This window comes from Pan paniscus, chromosome 7, assembly GCF_029289425.2.
Source record: "Pan paniscus chromosome 7, NHGRI_mPanPan1-v2.0_pri, whole genome shotgun sequence".
NCBI lineage: Eukaryota > Metazoa > Chordata > Mammalia > Primates > Hominidae > Pan > Pan paniscus.
Window position 1 is genome coordinate 76,416,369 of NC_073256.2, and position 19,968 is coordinate 76,436,336.

The 19,968-nt window shown below is 38.6% G+C and overlaps 1 protein-coding gene across 14 annotated transcripts in view; it reads left to right on the forward strand.

Annotated features, from left to right (window-relative positions):
- The window catches only part of CHD7 (chromodomain helicase DNA binding protein 7), a 191,705-nt gene that overhangs the window by 89,036 nt on the left and 82,701 nt on the right, over positions 1–19,968 (forward strand). For all 14 annotated transcript variants that reach the window (XM_034966133.3, XM_055116579.2, XM_055116580.2 and 11 more), the window contains one exon: positions 13,729–14,159. In XM_034966133.3, coding sequence (XP_034822024.3) covers positions 13,729–14,159 — 431 coding nt within the window. The remainder of the gene's footprint in view (positions 1–13,728; positions 14,160–19,968) is intronic.

The window sequence follows — 19,968 nt, forward strand, 5'->3', positions numbered from 1 at the left end:
TCAAGGATTCTGCTCTAAAGGGGAGCAGTGCTGGAGGAAGATGTGTTGAGAGGCTCAGTAGATGCTTGAAGAAGTGAAGAAGGTGAGGTAGAAGGATGTGCAGCAGGAAGGAAGGTCAGGTAGGAGACAAATTCAAAAGTAGGTTGGTAGATCACTTTGGAGGAGATAGCTATTTAAATTAGTCCTTGAGGCAGACTTGTTTTAAATGACTGTTTGAAAGAATGTTGCTACAAGGGTGTTCTGTGTTAGAGTGACTGAAAGCCAGTGCAGAGCTTGCCTTGGCTGGTGCTCAGTGGCTGCCGAAGCTCATGGCACTCTGGTGGTGGATATCTGTGCTGTTGCAGCCACATGCTCAGCTGTGCTGGGAAGAATTTGGGTCCCCAGAGGCTTCCTGTCCTTAACTCCCTGAAGTCAATGCTGTCTCCCTGCCCAGCAGCTCTGTGCAGGACTCCTCACGGTGCTGGGACTCACTCTGAGTGACTGCTGGTTCTTGTCCTTTCTGCTTTCCCTTTCTTCTCCCCTCTCTCTTCGTGGTTTATTTGCTGTGGATCTAGGACTTCAGAGGTTCACAAACATGAATGAAGTTTTTATACTTAAGCATAATTATTCTGTGCACAGTGAACTGTCTAATAATTATTATTTTATGACATATATTCAGCATAGACTAAAGTTACTGCGAGAAAACCTCACAGATGTTAGTTAGGTATCTGAAATGAGATGGTATATTATAGGTATGTTGTTCTGAAAGTTTTTTTATGGGAAAAGTAAATTGTATTTGAAGGTTTAGTTTAGATTTGTATTCTAGTATATTTTATTTTATTCTGGCATTTCATAGTTTTTCAAATCAATTTTATTTTTCTGTGTGTATCTGAGAAACTTCCTTAATACTCCCCTCTGAAATCATTTTTACTTCCCCCACCCCGTCTTACAAATACTTCATTCCTTACTCCATTTTCATTTTCGAAGTGTGGAGATAGTTATTATTGAAGCAGGACCAGAGCAGAGACCCCCAGATGGTCTGTGAGTTAGAAGAGACTTTATAGAGATCAGTTCATCCAATTCCATTCTAGATGAGGAAGTTGAGGCATCTTGAGTTGTTTTCCCGTTTGATTATTATGATCAGAAACCAAACCTAATATTAAATCCTTCAAGGTTTACTATCCTTCCTTCTAACAACTTCTCTAAAAGGAGCCACTCACAGGCAGTGACTGGTATACTTGGATGGGGTGGCTGCAGCCCTGCAATACCATGGGCTGCCCAGTGTTAGGGCCATCTGGGCCAGCACCGCTCGGACCCTGCCCTCCAACTTGTATTAGTTTGGTCCTTCCTCATTGAGATAAATTTGTTCTGCATGTTGTTTCCTGTTTGCCAGCTGTCCCTGGGGATTGTGGGGGTGGTGACAGATTCAAAAACCTGTGAGATTGCTCCTCAAGTAATTGCTATTTACATTTCTGAATTCGCTGTAGTAGAAACTGAAGAGAAAATCTTTAGGCTCTTGGTCAGTACTGGACTAGATATCAGACGACTATTACATTTTGGTACTACAGAGTTCATTCAAATAATTTTGAATAATAACGTTAAGCTACCATGAAAAAAAAAACCTGCACTCCTTTGTTTGCAATAATTCATACATAAATACTGCTAAAACACCCCATCTTATGTGACTAAGTACATTCTTATTCATCACCCCAAATTGTATTTTAAATGAGAATATCAGAACATTAAGTATTTGTATTTTAGGCTGAAATGAAGATATTCTGTCATAAGTCATCTAAAGTAATATGTTTTCAAAGTAGGGATGAATCTTTGATATAAACAAGTTGAAATAGAAACAAACCTCAAGTATAAATCCTTTTGTAATAGCATCTCTGTAGCATTTTTCAAAGCGTTCAGGTATTTCCAAATAAACTCATGTTTAAGAACTCTAACTAAGGCTACTGAATAGATGTTGATGCTAAGGCCAGGCTAAATCACACAGCCGTTTAAACTGAAACAGCTCAGTTCAGAGGGTACTGCTGTTTTATAACCATATTTAAAAATGTGTTCCTCTTTTACTCCCTCAAACTGGGTTCAGGGATATAATGGATCCCATTATAGGTAAAAGGTCTGTGACTCAGCCATCGAGCTACTCAAACTCTTGGCTGTTTTAATTGCCACCATTAAAGCTTTAGTACTTTTATCTCATAAAAATAGATATCATTGATGTAAAATGTGTGCCTATTGAAGATACGTGTGTACCTCTGCCCTTATAGTTAGCTAATCAACCATTTGAGTTTAAAGTTAGTTAGGTTTTATGCAGATGGGAACATGACATAGATCACAGATTTGTTCAGGTTTAGTCATTTAGTTAAGAAAAAAATTCCATGTAGTAGTAAGGGCAATATCTAACTAGAATGTCTTCCAAGATGAAACTTATTTTGTTTTGGTTTGCCTTTTAACTACATTTAATTGACAGAACGATGGTGAATTTTTACTAGTCTCTTTCTTGAAAGAGAATAGTGTTTCTGTGATTCTAATACTGTGACTTCAGTGATTCAAGGAAATACTTGAACCACTCTTCTGTCCCTATTTGACACATCTGTTTAAGTGTGGTAATTGGAGATGTTTCTCTGGTTGTATTTTGGTGTATACTTGTAGACAAAAATAAAGCCCTGCAAAGGGGAAAATACCAAAGTGTGAAGGAAACTCCAAGAACACACTGGAAACTAAATGTTAAGATGTGAAAAGCTAGTTCTTTCTGGGCTTTTTCTTCCAGTATTTGAGCATGTCACAGCCATTCATTATTCATATTGTGCTATGCAAACAAGGTGCAGTGACTCTAGAAGAGTTCTAAAATGAGTACATCTCAGGAAAGCTTAACTGCCTAACCACTGCATACATACACATTGCTTTCTCTGTTGTGAAAATAAATTAGCAAATAATTGGTGGGACAGTTTATTAAGTTATTCTGTTCTGCAGTTGTAATTGAGGGATTGTATTCAGATAAGAGAGAAAATCTGACTGTAAAAGGGACTCAAATCTGAACAGTTCTAAAACTAAAACCTACTCACACAAAACATTTATGAGCTGATATACATAACCAGGCTTCTATTCTTGCCCAGCTGTGTAGATTCAATTATAATAATTTTCTCACTTGCACAACACTGCTGTTTGTTTATTATTGCGTTATTAGTTAGTGAATGAACCTCCCTCTTTTTGACCCCTCAGCAGTGTTTATAAAACACTTAATTGCTTTGGTGTCTTCTGTTTCGTGTGTAGTTCCAGCTGGAAGGAGTCATGGGGACACAGTCCCCTCTAAGTGTTAAACTGACTGTTTGTAATATGCAGCAAACTTTCTTTCCAAGTAAGTATCAGGAACCTTTAATATTGCTTATAACACAGCTGCTTAGATTTTTCTGCTTGAAAATGCAGAGGTTTTTAATTTTTTTTTCTTTTTTAATCTCCCTGTGATGATTTACATGGTAGTTAACTATCTAACTTGTTAGACTCTAGCTTTTTAAAATGCTCTTTTGCTTATCGTAGGCACTCCCTTTATCTCACCTGGAGTCTTCCTGTCTGAACGGGTCCTACCTCTGCCCAGCTGTTACCTTACACCAAGTTCTCTTTGCCATTACATCTTCCACTTCTTTGGAGAAACTTAAGCAGAATTGTGTGAGCAACAACGATTAGGTAGTAGTCATAATGTTTGAGAATGTGGGCTTTGCCAGAGGTTGCCTGGTTTGAATCTTGATTCTTCTTATAACCAGCTTTTTGTGATGTGCAGCAAATTTCTTAACCTCTTTGAATGCCTTCATTTCCCCATCTGTAAAATGGTGATAACTTCATTGGTTGTCTGGAACAGTGCTGGGCACAGAGGTGCTCAGTGATATCACAGCAGTGGCCTCTTTACAAAGGCTTAATGAAGGAAGTCCTGCTGTGCTGTCTTTATGTGAAAGGATAAATATCTCACTAGGAAAGGGGAATCCTAGGTAGAAAAACAATTTCAGATGAGAGATGCAGAAGATTTTAAAGTATACATTAGTTATTTATTGTTATGTGACGCTTTACAGGTTGACTATCTCTCATTCAAAATGCTTGGATTGAGAAGTGCTTTGGATTTCAGATTTGTTTCAGATTTTGGAATATTTGCATTATGCTTATTTGTTGATCATCCCTAATTTGAATATCTGAAATTGAAAATGCTCCATTGAGCATATCCTTTGAGTGGTATTTCAGTACTCAGAAAGTTTCAGATTTCAGAGCATTTGGATTTCAGATTTTTAGATTAGGGATACTCACTCTGTACCACAAACTTTATGGCTTAAAACAATATCTATTTCCTCTCTCAGTTTCCATAGATCAGAGTTTGGGCATGGTTTAGCTGGGTCCTCTACTCGAGCCTCACAAGGCTGTAGTCAGAAGTCATTAGGACTGTGTTCTCATCTGGAGTCTTGACTGGGGAGGAATCCATGTTCAGATTCATTCAGGTTGTCCACAGAATTCATTTCCTATGCTATATGACTTGGGTGGGGGGCTTCAGTAATTGCTGGCTGTTGCCTGGGGCCACCTTCAGCTCCTGAAGTCTGCCTGAAGTTCTGCACCATGTTGGGTTCCCTGGCAACGTAGAGTTCCCACCCTCAAGAAGGGTCCCCACCCTCTTTAAAAGTGTCCCCCAGTCAGACCTAGCCAGAATAATTGCCCTTTAAGTAACTCCAAACCAATTGATTTGGAAATCTTGATTACACGTGAAATCCTTTTACCTTCGCTGTATTCTGTTGGCTTGAGGGTCGCAGGTCCCTCCATAGTCAGAAGATAGAGATAATGGGGCCATCTTGGAATTCTGCCTCCCCACAAGATGTATGTGAGTTTTTATAGGACAAGAGTAGTCTGTCATTAAGCAATTATTGAAAACTAAATTTGCCAGACTCTCAATCTTTGAATCCTGGAGAACTTGCCTGGAGTGTGTAAATTAACTTTATCACTGTGCTGCTTATAAATTGATTTTTTTTCCCCTTCAAAAATTGTTTTGTTCCCAATTCTGCACAAACCCCTGGGATTGTTCAGTGTTGCAGACACACCTTTGACAGTCTTTGAAGTTTGACTTTTAAAATTCTTAGGAACAGCATAGTAAGTTACTTTTAATATTGACCCTTTTAAGGTAGTCGAAACTTAAATGCACATTTGGTAAAAATTGCTTTTCCAGAACCAAATTCTGCATTTCTTCTTTCCAGTTTAAAGATTAAACATGCAAAGCGTTTTGACCAGCCAGGAAGCACTGCTGTTGTCTTTTGTTTTGCCAAGTTTGATCCCTAGTAAGCTGGGTAGCTTCAGGTGTGGGTGTCCACTGCCAAATTCAAACTTCCAGACACCTCTTTGAGAACACCATGGACCTTAGGGCCAACTTGAAATAAGACAGATGCCTTGAGACTGAAATAGGTTCTATAGATTCTCATTCCCGTATAGTTACTAAGGTGAGCCCACTAAGGGAAGGGCAATATGCAAGGTGATGAAGAAAAGAGAGAAGGGAGAGAATGAAATTTACTTTGTTAAGGCCCATGAACATACTGTCTTTGTCATTTTTACTTCTAGAAAATAATGTCCAGTAGAAGAACATTTGCTGATTTACTGCCATAAGGAGCTCAGGAATTTAGAACAAGAGGGTGAAAGTATGACTGTGTCTCAGATTCCTCTAATGGGCTCATATTTTGGTTTGCTTATGATTAGTCAGAGGCACCATGATGTTCACTTTGGAGACCCTGCGTTTTCTTGGGTTATTGCTCTTGTTCTGTCATTTCCATTCCGTCATTTATAAAGCAGCAACAATATCACCCACCTCACCAACCTCATAGGGTTATTATAGGAATCCAAGAGAAGAGGTATGTAAAATGTTCAACAGAGAAAATAGGTGGGCAGGCCTGCTGCCTCAGGGGGGTACCCCTCTGCTTGTGGCCTGGGAGATCTAGGAAGTTACTCACTCTTACTGCAATAAACTTTGTATTGTGTTGCATTTGTGGTGGTTTTTGTTTCTTCCCTGCCCAGAGAAGTGATGGTTTCTGTTGGCCCTCTTTTTTCTCACAAAATTACTTCAGGGATAGGAGATGTAAGATCAGGAACACAGTCTAAATACTGGCATACCCTTTTTAGAAGGCTGGCACATGTAAAAACATCATTCAAGTCTTGTATAAACAAGCTAATTTTTGCAAGCATTTATGAAGCAACAGAGACACATCAAAAGCATGTTCAATTTAGCATTAGCTCAACTCTGTGCCCTAGGGGTGTGTGTGTAGATAAACAGGCTGTTTCAACTATATGGCCCCTAAGTGCAAGCCTGTGACTTCATCTGGTACTTTTCCTAAGAAGTAGCAGTGAATCTGTGACAAAGATGGAGAAAACTGGCTTAGTTACAGTCTTTGAAATATAGTAGATGGTGATTTGGGGTGGGGAGAGTTTTCAAGGCAGGGCAAGGAGCGGGCTTATTTTTTTGTGGTTCCTGAGGAATTGGTTCAGTCCCTGGGACAAATTAGACCTCGATATTGATTGCATTGAATTATGCTAGTGGAGTGATTTTTGAGAATCATAGTGGATAATGTTTGTTGGCTGCAAAACACAATAAGAATGCCAGTTCTTACCTACATTTTTATCTTTGGGTAAAAGGTTAGTGATTCTCTACAGCTTTAATTCGGAACTAAACTAGAGTTCTTCCCTGACCCTTTGAAGGCAAAAATCTCAAATTTGTATTAAATTTTTTAGCCATCTTAACCTGCAGATTAGGGTTAGGATCTTAAATAGAAGTAAGGCCTTTATGGTTTTGGAGAAGGACAGCAGTCTACTCCCTAGGCTTGTGCTGTGGCTACAACTAGGGTTGGAGAACTCCACAGCCACTCCCTCTGGCTGAGGATACCACTGTTGGGGGTCCTGGTCACATTCCAGACCTTCTCTCAAGAGGCTTGGTAAAGTATGTGGATTTTGTAGCAGAGCTCCTATGTTAGGATTCCAGTTTTGCCATTTTCTAGCTGTGTAACTTTGGGTAAATTAATCTTAAGGTTTCGGTTCCATCATTTATGAAGCAGCAATAATATAACTCACCTCACCAGCCTCATAGGGCATTACAGGAACTGAAGATGAGGTATGTAAAATGCTTAGCAGAGCACATGCCACATGTAACTATACAACAGATGATTAAAGGAAACATTCAGTACAGTTTGGCTTTAGGACTGGTACTTTGGTGCTGTCTCTCTGCTCAGCACCCTCTTCCCATTGCCCTAGAAGGGCCAGGCTGGGGCAGCTTTGCTGGCCCAGCAGCGTGGCTCTGTGCTTGCAGAGCTGACCCTCGCCCACTGGTACCCCTGGGCCTTCAGGGCAGCACCCAGCTAAGGGTGGACAACTGGTCAGAGTCATGTTGGTTGAAAACAGAGAGACAGGAAAGGGGAGAAGGCTGGAAGGGCAGTGGTGGGTATGGCGGAGGGTGAAGGAGCTGGGAGCAAACACCTTGCTCTCCTCCACTTGCGGGGAGCCTTGTTTCATTTAGAATTTCTCAGACATTTAGAAAAGGGTTTAGCATTGGCAGAGTTTCACTGCTTATGTTATCCCAGTCAATCTGACTATAGAAACACCACAGCATAGTGTTTTACACATTGTGAATGCTGTTGGACAGTTCCTGTGGTATCACTCCACTCCTAAATATGGAGAACATGCTTAGTATGCTGTTTCTGATGTGAAACTTTTCAACAGTAAATCTAACATGACTGCTTGGTTCATTATTTCCATTGTTTCAGATGCCACTAATTCAGAATGTGTTTATAATTTAGATGCCATAAAGGTGGCTCATGTTAATTTGTAGCCATTTAAGATTTTGTTTATATGGTGAATCTGTTCTAAGGACAGCTTTAAAACACAAGCAGAAAGGCAAAGGTTCAAAAACGCCTTCAGATAATTTTTCAGCTAGATGTTTCAACAGTAATTTAAACTTTCTATTTTTAAAATTTAATGATTCTGAGGTACATGCTAAGATAAATTATTTCATTATGCTATTTCAAAATTCATTTTATTTTACTTTGTAATTATCTTGACTGTATATGTAACAAAAATTATACAAGTCATTCTTATATGATTATACTACTTTATTCCTACCAGTAACTTAAATTGAGAATAAAATAAACTCAGCCAATTCAGTGAGCTGTTTCAGTGCATTTTATATAAAGTTATATTTGTGCATAGTGTAATATACTATCTTTTGAAACATTTGATAATCAATGTTTTGAGAAAGACAGATGGACAGATACACATGCTTACGTACCCCTGTGCTAGAGAAGGTGATGAATTTGCCATGCTATCACTATATCAGTATAATCAAAAGTATATTTTGAAGGACATTTTAATTCAAGATCTTCATGGAAAGAAGGGAAGCCATGGCTAAACACCCTTAGGACACTCTCTGTACTGTCTCCAGTGCCCCCTTTCCTCAGTCTATTAAGGGCTTGGAAAGTCCTGCAGTGAAGAAAACTGAATTTTGGTTAGCACAGAATTCTTTATTTTTGAAACGGAGTCTTGCTCTGTTGCCTAGGCTGGAGTACAGTGGCGTGATCTCGGCTCACCGCAACCTCCAACTCCCGGGTTCAAGCAATTCTCCTGCCTCAGCCTCCCAGGTAGCTGGGATTACAGGTGCATACCACCACGCCCGGCTAATTTTTTGTATTTTTTAGTACAGACGGGGTTTCACTATGTTGGCCAGGCTGGTCTCCAACTCCTGACCTCAGGTGATCTGCCTGCCTTGGCCTCCCAAAGTGCTGGGATTACAGGCGTGAGCCACTGCGTTTAGCCTATCACAGAATTCTTTAAACTCATGTTACCTGAGACCTGTTTTTATGTGACACATTTGAATATCCTTAACTTGTTCTATACTTTTTGCCTTCTCAATTAATTCATATAGTCATTCAGTATAAATATGTTTTCCTGGAAATTGTTAAGAATGAGCTGAATAAAACTAACTGGCATATCAAAAGACTTGAACTCAGGGCCCTGAATTCATTAATACTGATTTTAATCAAGCAGAAAATACTTCAGTCCTTGATTCTCTTAAGAATATTTTTGTGCTTTTTATTTTATATCAAATAATTAAAGTTTATTACCCCAGTTGACCATTCAAACTACTATCCGCTCATCTTGATCTCCTCCCTTACAAAGCAGATTTTAAAAGCTTGCTTGTGAAGCATTTGCATGCCTGCAGCCACCCAGTCTCAGGCAGGATTTGTTGTTCAAGCTGGTTCCTCTGCCTCCCCCTCTCTCTCAGCCTGGGACAGTTTTTAGAAAGCCTCCCTGGTCTCAGCATGGGTTAGGTGCTCTGCACTCTTTCCCAGCAGGTACTATGGCTGCCTTGTTTACTGTTAGAGCCTCAAATATTTGTTGAATAAATATATGAATTGGGTACTAGATACCAAATGCATCTTCTTTTTTATCAGTGTCATTGTTAGAATCTCAATAGGACTTGCCGAAACGTTGCTAAATGCTCTTTTGAATCATTGCACACTCTTCTGGCTGAAGATCGAGCTTCACTTTTCATACCAGAATTCCTTTTTTGAAGAGTGTAGAGGGGTCAAGAACCTGGGGAATACTGGAAAAAATAAAAGTTAAGAATGTCTGTAATAAAAATGTGTCTCCAAAGCCATTTTTAAGATACCAAATAGTATGTTTCAGTCTTAAATGACTACTTGCTATTTGTATTTTCATGAGCCATTTAAGCAATAGTTTAGTGTTCTAAAAGCTTGTATTTATGTTACTTGGGACTTAATTGGCCTGCCTCTTCTTCACCAGAATCTTATTTTCTCTGAGAGCACAAGTGCCTCCTCCTCATTGCCTCCCTTTAGCTTAATTTGTGGGGAGGCTTTTGTTTTCATAAGTACCATGTTATTCTGGTCCGCTTGGTACCATCTTTTCTTTTTCTATAAAGCATTGTTTTGATTTTAGACTTGTTTGTATGTAAATAAACATGTAAATAAATACATTTGTCTGTAAATAAAATGTTTATCCTTGGGTGCCCTGTATGACAAAATGTTGGTTTGCAGAGATCATACATGTGGAAGCATTGCACACTCTGTTAACATTGCATCACTTGCTCATGCTATACTCAAAATTGCTAACAGGCTGAGGCTTCAGCAGTGTAATTAAGGCAAAACATGATGAAATTAGATAGCTTTTTAAGCCAGAAAATGCTGATGAATTGTGGAAGAAAAGCACATTGAGATAAATAAAAAGTTGCTTTTTTACATATCTTTTCATTTTCTTTGATGATTCTTCTATGCATTTTGGGTTGGATTTGCTTAAAAGAAGCAGAGGGATTGCTCTCACTTCCCCCATCGGGTCTCCTTTGGTTAAATTTGCATCTTGTCCATTCTGCTGTTTTATATACGATAATTTAGTTGTATGTCTTTTCTGATTTATATGTTGTGAACAATGGAGTTAAGGAAAAGAACAATTGTCTTTAGCTTATGGTAATGTTTTCAACAAAACACACTCACCTTAGATCATTTTTATTTATAGTTTAAGTATCAGTTATGCTGTTTAAGTTCCAAAAGTTCATGGCAGTCTTTATATATTCCATAATGTTCCAAATGGGATATGGAATTATAGTAGAATATATGTCAAGCAGAAAGTTTGACAGGATGTTATTTAAAAATACCTTTGGTATCTAACATTCTCCATGTTTGCTCTAATAAATGAGAGGTTTTAGGAATGCCCTACATGGTAATATCAGATGTTAATGGCATTGATTACCTGTCAGGCAGTGGGAATTGATGGGAAAATGTCTGCTGTAAATAGTATTAGAGAAGACTGTACCATGCATCTGGTGGGGTGGGGGGTGGAGGGGGGGACATGGCTGGGCCTGGGAGACTTTGTCAGGGTATTACTGGGAGCTCCAGGTTTTTTTCCCCACATGATTAAGGCAGGCCATCTGTTCTTTGTTAAATGTTTACAAAAACAGCTTTTCTCTAAAAGATTTAAGGAGATGTGGGTCTGGTAAACACTGTAATATTTCTGAGCACCTTTTTCACCCTATTTCAGATAGTACCAAAACATAATTCTGCTGCATATCAAACAGAATTAATACTTTTTTGTATTTGATCTTCACTTTTTTCCTCCTTATGCAAGATTAAATTTTTTACTGAGTTACTAATTTATTGCTTCATTTATTACTAAAAGGAGCATCTAACATGATTTGTATGCCAAAGTGTGTAAACTTTAAATCTTTTTGTGTTATATGTTTTATGCTTTTTCTAATTCATTACTGTGTGCTGGGGAATCTCTCATTAGAAGCTGGTGTTCTGTTACTGGAGCAAATGCCATGCAGATTAAAGAAAGGTAAACATACCTGGTATTAATTCTCCATTCTAAGTTTTAATCATTGTTTAGACTTTCCTCTTTTCCTCTCTTTCCAGAAACAGCTTTTTCTTTCATTTCCTGAAAAATAGCTTGTCCCAAATAAGTTTGATCTCCGTGTCCTGTGCAAAAAAGATAGGGCTTTTTCCTTTTTAATTACATTAAGGAATAATATGTACAAACTAACTCAACTTATGCAAACTAAATATAAAACAGTTAAATCAGGTCCATTGATACTTAGGTAGTGATAATTTGGACAGTGCCTCTGTTGATGTGTAAGAGTGTTTGTGAGGAAAGGATAGAGGGGCAGAGGGTAACTTTGGCAGTGTTTAGTTAGTTGTGTTATCCCTGCATGGAAATCTGCTCATGTAGATCTACATCTGTGTATTCTTCTTCAGACTTTGACCTTGCCTCTGTGTTTCCTATATATCGTTACTCATTTTTCAGCCTCATTCTCCCTTAGCTGTGACCAACAAAGGGCAATAAGTATTTTAAGACTTTTTAATGCCACAGGATTTTGGAAGAAACTTTGGAAATCACCTATCAATCACCTAACCCAAAACCTTCATTTTGCAGAAAAAGAAACTAACCCCAGATGGGTGAAGTGATTTTTTCCCAGATGATATAGCTGACGGTAGGGCCTGGACTTGAATTTTAATCTCTTAACTCAGAGTTCTGGGCTCTTTCTCTTACACCAGTGCAATTGAGTGAAACCTGTGAGCCTTTCCCAGAAAGATGCTGTGTAGAAGATGTTAGGAAGAGGTGGACAGAATCAGAAAGTACTAGAGTTAGGAAACTAGATTCAAATCTTAGCTCCGTCACTAACTGTGTGACCTGGGGTGGCCACATCACCTTCTTGGACTTTTCCTTTCTGAAAGTTGGGGGTAAATTATCACTTTTTTGTTATGAGATTCAGGGGAATTAACACATCTAGCAAACATAACCTAGCTTGGTGCATGGCATCAAATAGCCACTCAGTCAATATTAGGTGTATTGGAATCGAATTTACAGTACCTGTATTTTAATGTTTGATTCTAACCTTCCTCCTTTTCTCGTAGTAAGCCTTGGCGTGTACAGTAGTCACGAGGCTCTGGAGATGTGGCTGGGCTCGTCTGCCTGCTCCTCTTCTGTAGGTCATGTGCTGAGGAGTGAGGACTCTGGAGCTATTGGCTCTGATGGCAGTCTCAGTTCTGTCACTTAACATCTGTACCTCCTCGGACAAGTTACTTCATCTTAGAGTGGCGGTGTCTTCAACTATAAAATTTGAAGAATCACCTAACGCTTAGGGCTGGTGTGAGGATTGAATGGTACCACGGTGTAAAGCATATATGCCTGGCACATAGTAGATCGTTTACATTACAGTTAGTGTTACATGCCAGAAGAAGCATATGAGAAAGGCAGGAAATGAGAGACATATGTAGATTTAATATTTTCAAGTATTTTGTTGAAATATAAATGTTCGTTAGATGTCATAATTTATGGTATAGATGATAATCCAGGCAGCCCTGCTCTGGTTTGGATGGTGAGCTATGAGGGAGGCTGTTGTATGCAGGAGTCACTTCCTCTGATCTTGGCTGACCACTCAGAATCCCATTCTAAATGTGGTTATTTTTCTACTCTATTTAAGATAGTCTCTGGGTGTATCCCTAGTGAAAGTCAAGAACCTCCCAAAGGCATGTCACATTAATTTATTTGGGTTATCTCTCCCTTGGTGAAATTTTGAAATATAAAGCCTTAAAGAGGTTAAGAAAAACATGTTCCACCTTTCATGTCAATGCAAGAAATTTCACCAATCCAAAATCATCAAGTTTGGGTATGTGCTTTTAATTTGATATTTTAATGTTGTTTAAACCAGAAATGACTTGTATTGTATTAGATTTATGTGTTATGTTTACACTTTTATTTCAGACTTTCACAGTACTAGAATCTTGCAATGTTCAGTATACTTGCTCATTTTAAAAATGGCTAAATTATATACCTTTTATTTGAGCTCCCATTCCCACATGGGGCTAGAACTCAACTTAGATGTATTCTTTGTGGCTTAGTCTTGGTGCTGTTTTGCCATTCACCATTTTCATGTAGGCTGTTTAAAAAATGGACAGTGTCTTCAGTTGAGTGAGTTTTTACTTCCTGAACTGATTTTTTTTACTGTATTAACTAAAGTGCTATTTTAAAACTTTCTTTCTTAAAAGATTCTCTCTTAAACATACATTTTTTTTTGGATGAGAGAAGATGATAGATTCTACAACTGTATAGTTGGAAAAATATTTGCTACCTGAGTATAGAATAAGTTTCAGAAACATCAGCCACTAACTTTCAGTTTTCTTTACTGTGAAGAATGATAAACTAATTTCAATTCCTATTTGTGTCTCTTAGCATTCCCCCTCGGAGCCCTTTCTAGAGAAACCAGTGCCGGATATGACTCAGGTTAGTGGACCGAATGCTCAGCTAGTGAAGAGTGATGATTACCTGCCATCAATAGAACAGCAGCCACAACAAAAGAAGAAGAAAAAGAAAAACAACCACATTGTAGCAGAGGATCCCAGTAAACGTTTTGGTAAAGATGACTTCCCTGGTGGGGTAGATAACCAAGAACTAAATAGGAACTCACTGGATGGGTCCCAAGAAGAAAAAAAGAAAAAGAAAAGGTCAAAGGCAAAAAAAGACCCGAAGGAACCGAAGGAACCCAAGGAGAAAAAAGAGCCCAAGGAACCCAAGACCCCGAAAGCCCCTAAGATTCCCAAAGAGCCAAAGGAAAAGAAAGCAAAAACTGCCACGCCAAAACCCAAATCCAGCAAAAAGTCAAGGTAGGCTGTGGGCAGAAAAAACAACTGCAAAACATTGAGAGTACAGAAATTAGCGCCAAATAGTTACAGCCTATGAAATGAGGGGTGGGAGGGGACACAGTGATTTTTGTCATCATTGAGTTTCTTTCCCTAATATCCAAACTAAAAAGCTAAGGCTTTTACGCATTCTGAAAGTTAGGACTTATTGTCGTGAACTGTTGATTTACAGACCTTACTGGATACAAATTAAAAATCAATTTTTTATATTTTTATGAAAACTTATCATTTAGCAAATGGAATGAAGTTAGCAGTATAATTATTTATAAGAATAGACCAGCAACCTCATTTTCAGTGATGATATAAAACTGGATAAGAAGGATTATAGAAGAAAGGTCACTATATTTCAGTAAGCATTCCAGCCCTTCTTCCCAGAGGTTGAACCAGGATTGTTAATTCTCTCCACTTGGCGGAGTAAGCCTTCCAGGAGCAGGGTTGAAATCCTAGTGAGCAGCGCAAGAGAAATCAAATAGTACTTGTCCATTGGATATGCATTCAAGAGTAGCATGAATTTTAGGTTCTAGGGAAGACCCTCTTTCACTCCATATTCCCCCCATCAATTCTCTGACCGCTCCCCCAAAAAGCATATTTATTCGGTAAGAAAAACTGAGAGGAGAAGACATTGAAGACTAATTTTTTTCATTTGTAGTGAATGTTTCTTACAACTGTTCTGAACCAGTTCCAGACATCTGAATCTGTTTTTCAGAATGTGGCTCATGTTAGAAAATATAGTTTCCAGATGGAACTATGGTCAGCCTTGGTTAATCCGAATCTGTTTGCAAACTCCATTAGAAAACATGCCCACCCCATACCCTCATGTGCACGTGTAAACACACACCTGTGCATGTACACAGTCAGTTCTGCATTTGCTGTGAACTTTTTGAGATTGCTGCCCTGTGTGTGCATGCCCAAGTACACAAACAGAGGAGATTAATTTTGTGGCTAGAAAGATGTTGCCTTGAAATGAAAGGACAAACTTGGACTTGCAACTTCCTGCTAAAAATAATCTAAACAACTCCAAATACATTATTATGTGATGTTTTAAAAGTTTGGATCATAGCCATTTAGGAAATTTTGCCCTCAACACCTTTTATGGTGCCAAAGTAACTGAATTACATTCAGTAGCTCAGTCTTACAGATAACTTAATATTTGCATTTATTTGTGAATTTTCTTTGATGCCTCAGTGTGTGGTCTCCTAATTGAAAACCATCACTTTTCTCCCCCTCTTTGTGAACATGTTTTTAAACTTAACACTTTATAAAATCTGTTTTTATTTAAGAAATATTAAGTGCTTATTATTTGCAGGTACTGTTTTAAGAGTTAGGGATGTAAGGATGAGGAAGAAAGACATGGGTAGAATTTTAGTGTGACTTTATGAGGTAGTTTAAAAAATAAGTAATTACCTAAATCTAAGTACATGCTTTTGGTAGGAGAAAGCATAAGCTTATTTCTCCCAAGGAGAAAGAAATCAAAGCAAAAATCTTAAAAAGAATATAATCTTTTTTCTTTAACTTAAAACATAGGAGTCTGTGTTCTAAAGAAGCTTTTTGGAGCTCAGGAAATACATCATTAATATTAATCTTAGCATCAAGATATATATCTGATTCCAGCTTTCATCTTAATTTTTAAATTTATCACCTAATGGTAAAAATGGATTAAAAAAAGAAAATAACACTCTATATTAGATATTGTTATGAATTTCGAAGTATGTCTTTTTAAGTTCTGAATCTACATCAGACTGGCTCTATGTTTAAAAACTTACTTAGCATACCCTTACCTCTTGTAGAGTCCTTTGGGGCAGATATTAAAATGCTGTATTTAACAATGAAATTTGTTAAAATTTTCCCAACAACTGTAAGAAACTGTTTGAAAGTTGGAGCACCAAATCTAGTTAGTCCCAGGCATGCCATGTCTTCTTGGTGCAGATATAGACCCTGTGTTTATCCACTAGAGAAACATTCAGTGCAAGCCTCATAGGCTTGCTGTCCACCCTGAAGTATGAATCAGAGTCTGTGCAGAGTAAGTGATTGGCATTGCTGAATCTGAGTGTTGGCTTTGCACCAGAGTCACAAGCTTTTGGTAGGAAGAAAAGGGTGTATTTTCTCTGAAAAAGTGTCTAGTACCTTCCCCCCTCCTGCGGCTTTTGATTAATAGTCTCAGTCAATGCCTGCTATAGGCAACAGTTATTTTTACGCTAAGTGGTGTGAAAATAATTGGATGGAACACGTCTGATGAGCCTGCGGATTTACAGGTTAAACGGGAGCTGCTGCAGTGTGGCCCAAAGACTTAGGATGCCACACTGGGGGGGGGCGGGGCACAAAGAGTGTTGGTGGCACCTCTGTTGGCCCTGGTCACTTGACCACTTATAGGGCCACTCTGATTTACAATGAAGGGTTGTAAGGACATTCCTGAACTTCCCTGTTGTTGACAGTCAAACAGGGATGGCTGTCCAAGCATACGGTAGTTGAATTGAGGTTTTAAGTAAATTAACAAACCAGACCATTATTTTGTTGAACCTCATTGTTTCTCTTGATCTGATAAATTGAGTATGTCGCATTGTGGTCTCGTTGTTCTACTAAGTGTAGAAAGGAAACAGCATCCCTGGAGCAAGGATAACTAGAGTGCATACAACTACATGTAAATTCTGAATAGCATAGTAGAATAATTATGTAAATTGAATATGCAGTGATGAAGGTAATAGGGGGTTTGGGTTATGTTAGTACTGGGTTTGAATTGCCGTAGCAGTTTGCTTTTAAGCACTGGAATACAACAGTGGCAATTTTGTTTTGCAAAATGTTATGTGATACCAGTTATTTCCATCCTTGAATAAGTTAACTTGATGAATTTGTTTATACAGAAAATAATTTTCCTACAGAGAGCTAAAATAGAGGAAATAAGCAGAACTGAAATGAAAAATTTAGCACAGAACTGCTGACATCTTTACTCCGCAGCCCTGTATGCCATATCATTGCTGTGTTGTACAAACAAGTGTGCTGTTCTTTGAGCTGGAGGTAAAGGAATCGGCCCGAGGGTGCTCTAGCTTTCTCTGTGCTGTGTCACTGTCAGGGAGAGAGCTTGGTCTGCATCACTTACACTCACCATGGTAAAGGACATGTGAAGGCTGGCCGTTGTCAGGGGCTGATTTTCCTTGTGTGTCTCCTCACTGCCTGGCACCCCATCTTGTTCTGTAAAATGGCAGAAGCTTGAATTTGTGACCATTCCCAGAGAACTGGCCTTTTTGACAACTAAAATATGATCATACATGTCTTTCCTCTGCAGGAGGACCTAAAAGAATCTGCCCAGAAACTGTTACATAGAGTGGTGGTGAAGCAGGAAAAGATGTTCAGCATCACAGAAAAAGACATGTAAAACCTTGATGAGAAAAACGGGCCACATTCCTATTCTCTAATCAGGCTGTATCTTTTTTCCCTTTCCCGTTTTATGTTAAATATCTATTTTTTCTATCGATTTTTCTAGTGTTCTCCCCAGTTGTCCTTACAGCTTTCAAATATTCGTTGCTAATATTGAAAATAACAGCGAAAACATTTGTGGGTTGGAGAGGATACCGTTTTGCATGTGGAAGGATTCATGGAGCTGGAATATGAGGATTTGCATCCTTTTCAATGCATTTTCTGTTGTGCGTGCATGTGCCTTGTGAGATGAGAAAGAATTTGGAGGAAGTGCTTCCTTTGAATGACTCTTGAAGGATTTAATGGTCCATTTAGCTATATAAAGATTCTTTGAATGTACAGAAAGAAGGGAACTTGGCCAAAGATTGTGACTTGACTACTGAAGCTTAAGTTAAATAGAACAACACAGACTTGCTGCTAATGCAGTTTCTAGGAATGCCTTTCGTTCCTTGCTCTATACTCTGTCCCTAGTATTAAACTTAGTAGAAAACTAAAATGTTATTTTTCAATTAAGAGTGAAGTTTTATTTTTACATGCTACTCTTATTTTAAAAAAACATATATAGTACCAGAAACATGTGAGGGTGCTTTTTGCAAATCATACTATCATTATCATTTATAGTAGTAGTATTTGTGTAGCAGCTTTCTCTGAGGAACTCAGCTTTTCAAACATTGTTTTCTCAGTTACGAGCTTACAGAGTAGCAGCGTTTACCTGAGAAATACTTTTACTCAGCCACCAAGTCCAATGGTGGTGTATTTTTATAAACAAATACATATTTTATGGTGTACTCTTGTATATGTAAAATTTCTTAATAGAGATTAGGCACAAAAGTAACCCATTATGCTAGTTTTGGTAGTAAGTACAAAAACCTAAATAGTCAGATATCTTCCTGTCAGGTACATGGGTAATAAAATAAATTAAACCCTCAGCCTTCCTTTGATTTTTTTTTTTTTTTGTAGCTGTCCTGATGATTTTCTTATTCTTTATTTTACTCACATGCTATGATTTACTCTTGGTGGAAGACATTGGACATTTGAAAAGACAGAACTAAATGTTTTGCACCCTGTGCCTGTGGAAGAGGGTAGAGATTTCTTATGTGTGTGATGATAAATGAATCTTTGAGCCCTTTCAGTGTTGGTGCCCATGAACATAGTGTGGCTCTGTCTCCCGACCTGTCCTACCCAGTCTCTGGTTCATTAAATCCAAGCTTGTGCTCCCTTTCCTGCTGCCTCAAAGGCTGTCTTTTCTTCAACAAAAGGACCATAGCATCTTTTAAATCCCGAATCCTTCTTTCCTTTAGGGTAACCACCTCAAGGCCTTCCTTTTGCCAGCCAGCATCAGTGGCCCCATTGTGGCCCTTCCTCTATTTAATTTCATCTTAAACTGGCTGAGTAAGCAGGGTGAGAGAGTCATCAGCCGCTTTTAGTACAGACCCCGGTGTCTTTGACGTGTGTGGTTCAGTTCATATCCATCAAGGGAAGAGATTGCCTAATAATACTGACCTTGAAAGCAAGTTTGCCAACTCATGGTCTGTGCCAGATGCAGGGTGGGCTACACTGGGCCTACTGGAAATTTGTTTCTGCCCATCCAGTGAACTGCAGTGGACTCCAAAGCAGTGGCCTTGTTCCCACTTTGGTTTATATGGGAGAAGGTGGTGTAGATCCCACTTTCAACTTCCACTGCACCTATCAAATGGAAGTTCAGGTGTGAGGAGGCCGTGAGCCGCAGTGGGATGTTAAAGGGAGATTTTTCTGGAGACACATTCCTTGAAAGTCCTAAGTGGAATTTTCAGATGGAGCGTATGTTGCCATACAGTAGATGTGGTTATGATGTTAGGGCTGGCAGGTAAAGAGCAGAAGGAATCATAGGCTGATTTTATCTTTTATTTAAATAAGTCTATATATGTGAAAATGAAGTGCTGTTGAAAAATGAAATTCTGCACAAATGCAGTTTGCACCTGATATGTAAAGATCTTTATGTTAGTTGTCTTCTGCGTGGACGAAGGCAGTCTTCAGGTGCTTGTGCAAAGCCACTGTGCAGAGCATCAGTCATCTGAAATGCCAGCCCTCACTTCAGCCACCTTTATGTAGAAGTCTATGTGACTTAGCATTCAGACGTTAAATAGGAAATGGAGAGTGCAAATCAAGAAAAAAGACACTTCTTTTTTTTTCTTTAAGTTAGACAACACCCTTAAACTTCCATAGAATACTAATTTTATATGTAGCCCTGACTTCTGTAGGAATAATATAATTTTGTGGGAGTTTGGTTTCTCCTGTTGGGGTGAATGGTGATATTTTCTTCTTTGTTGTTTTTACCATTTATTTAATCTGCCGAAGTCTCATCTCACCTGAGGCACCTGAT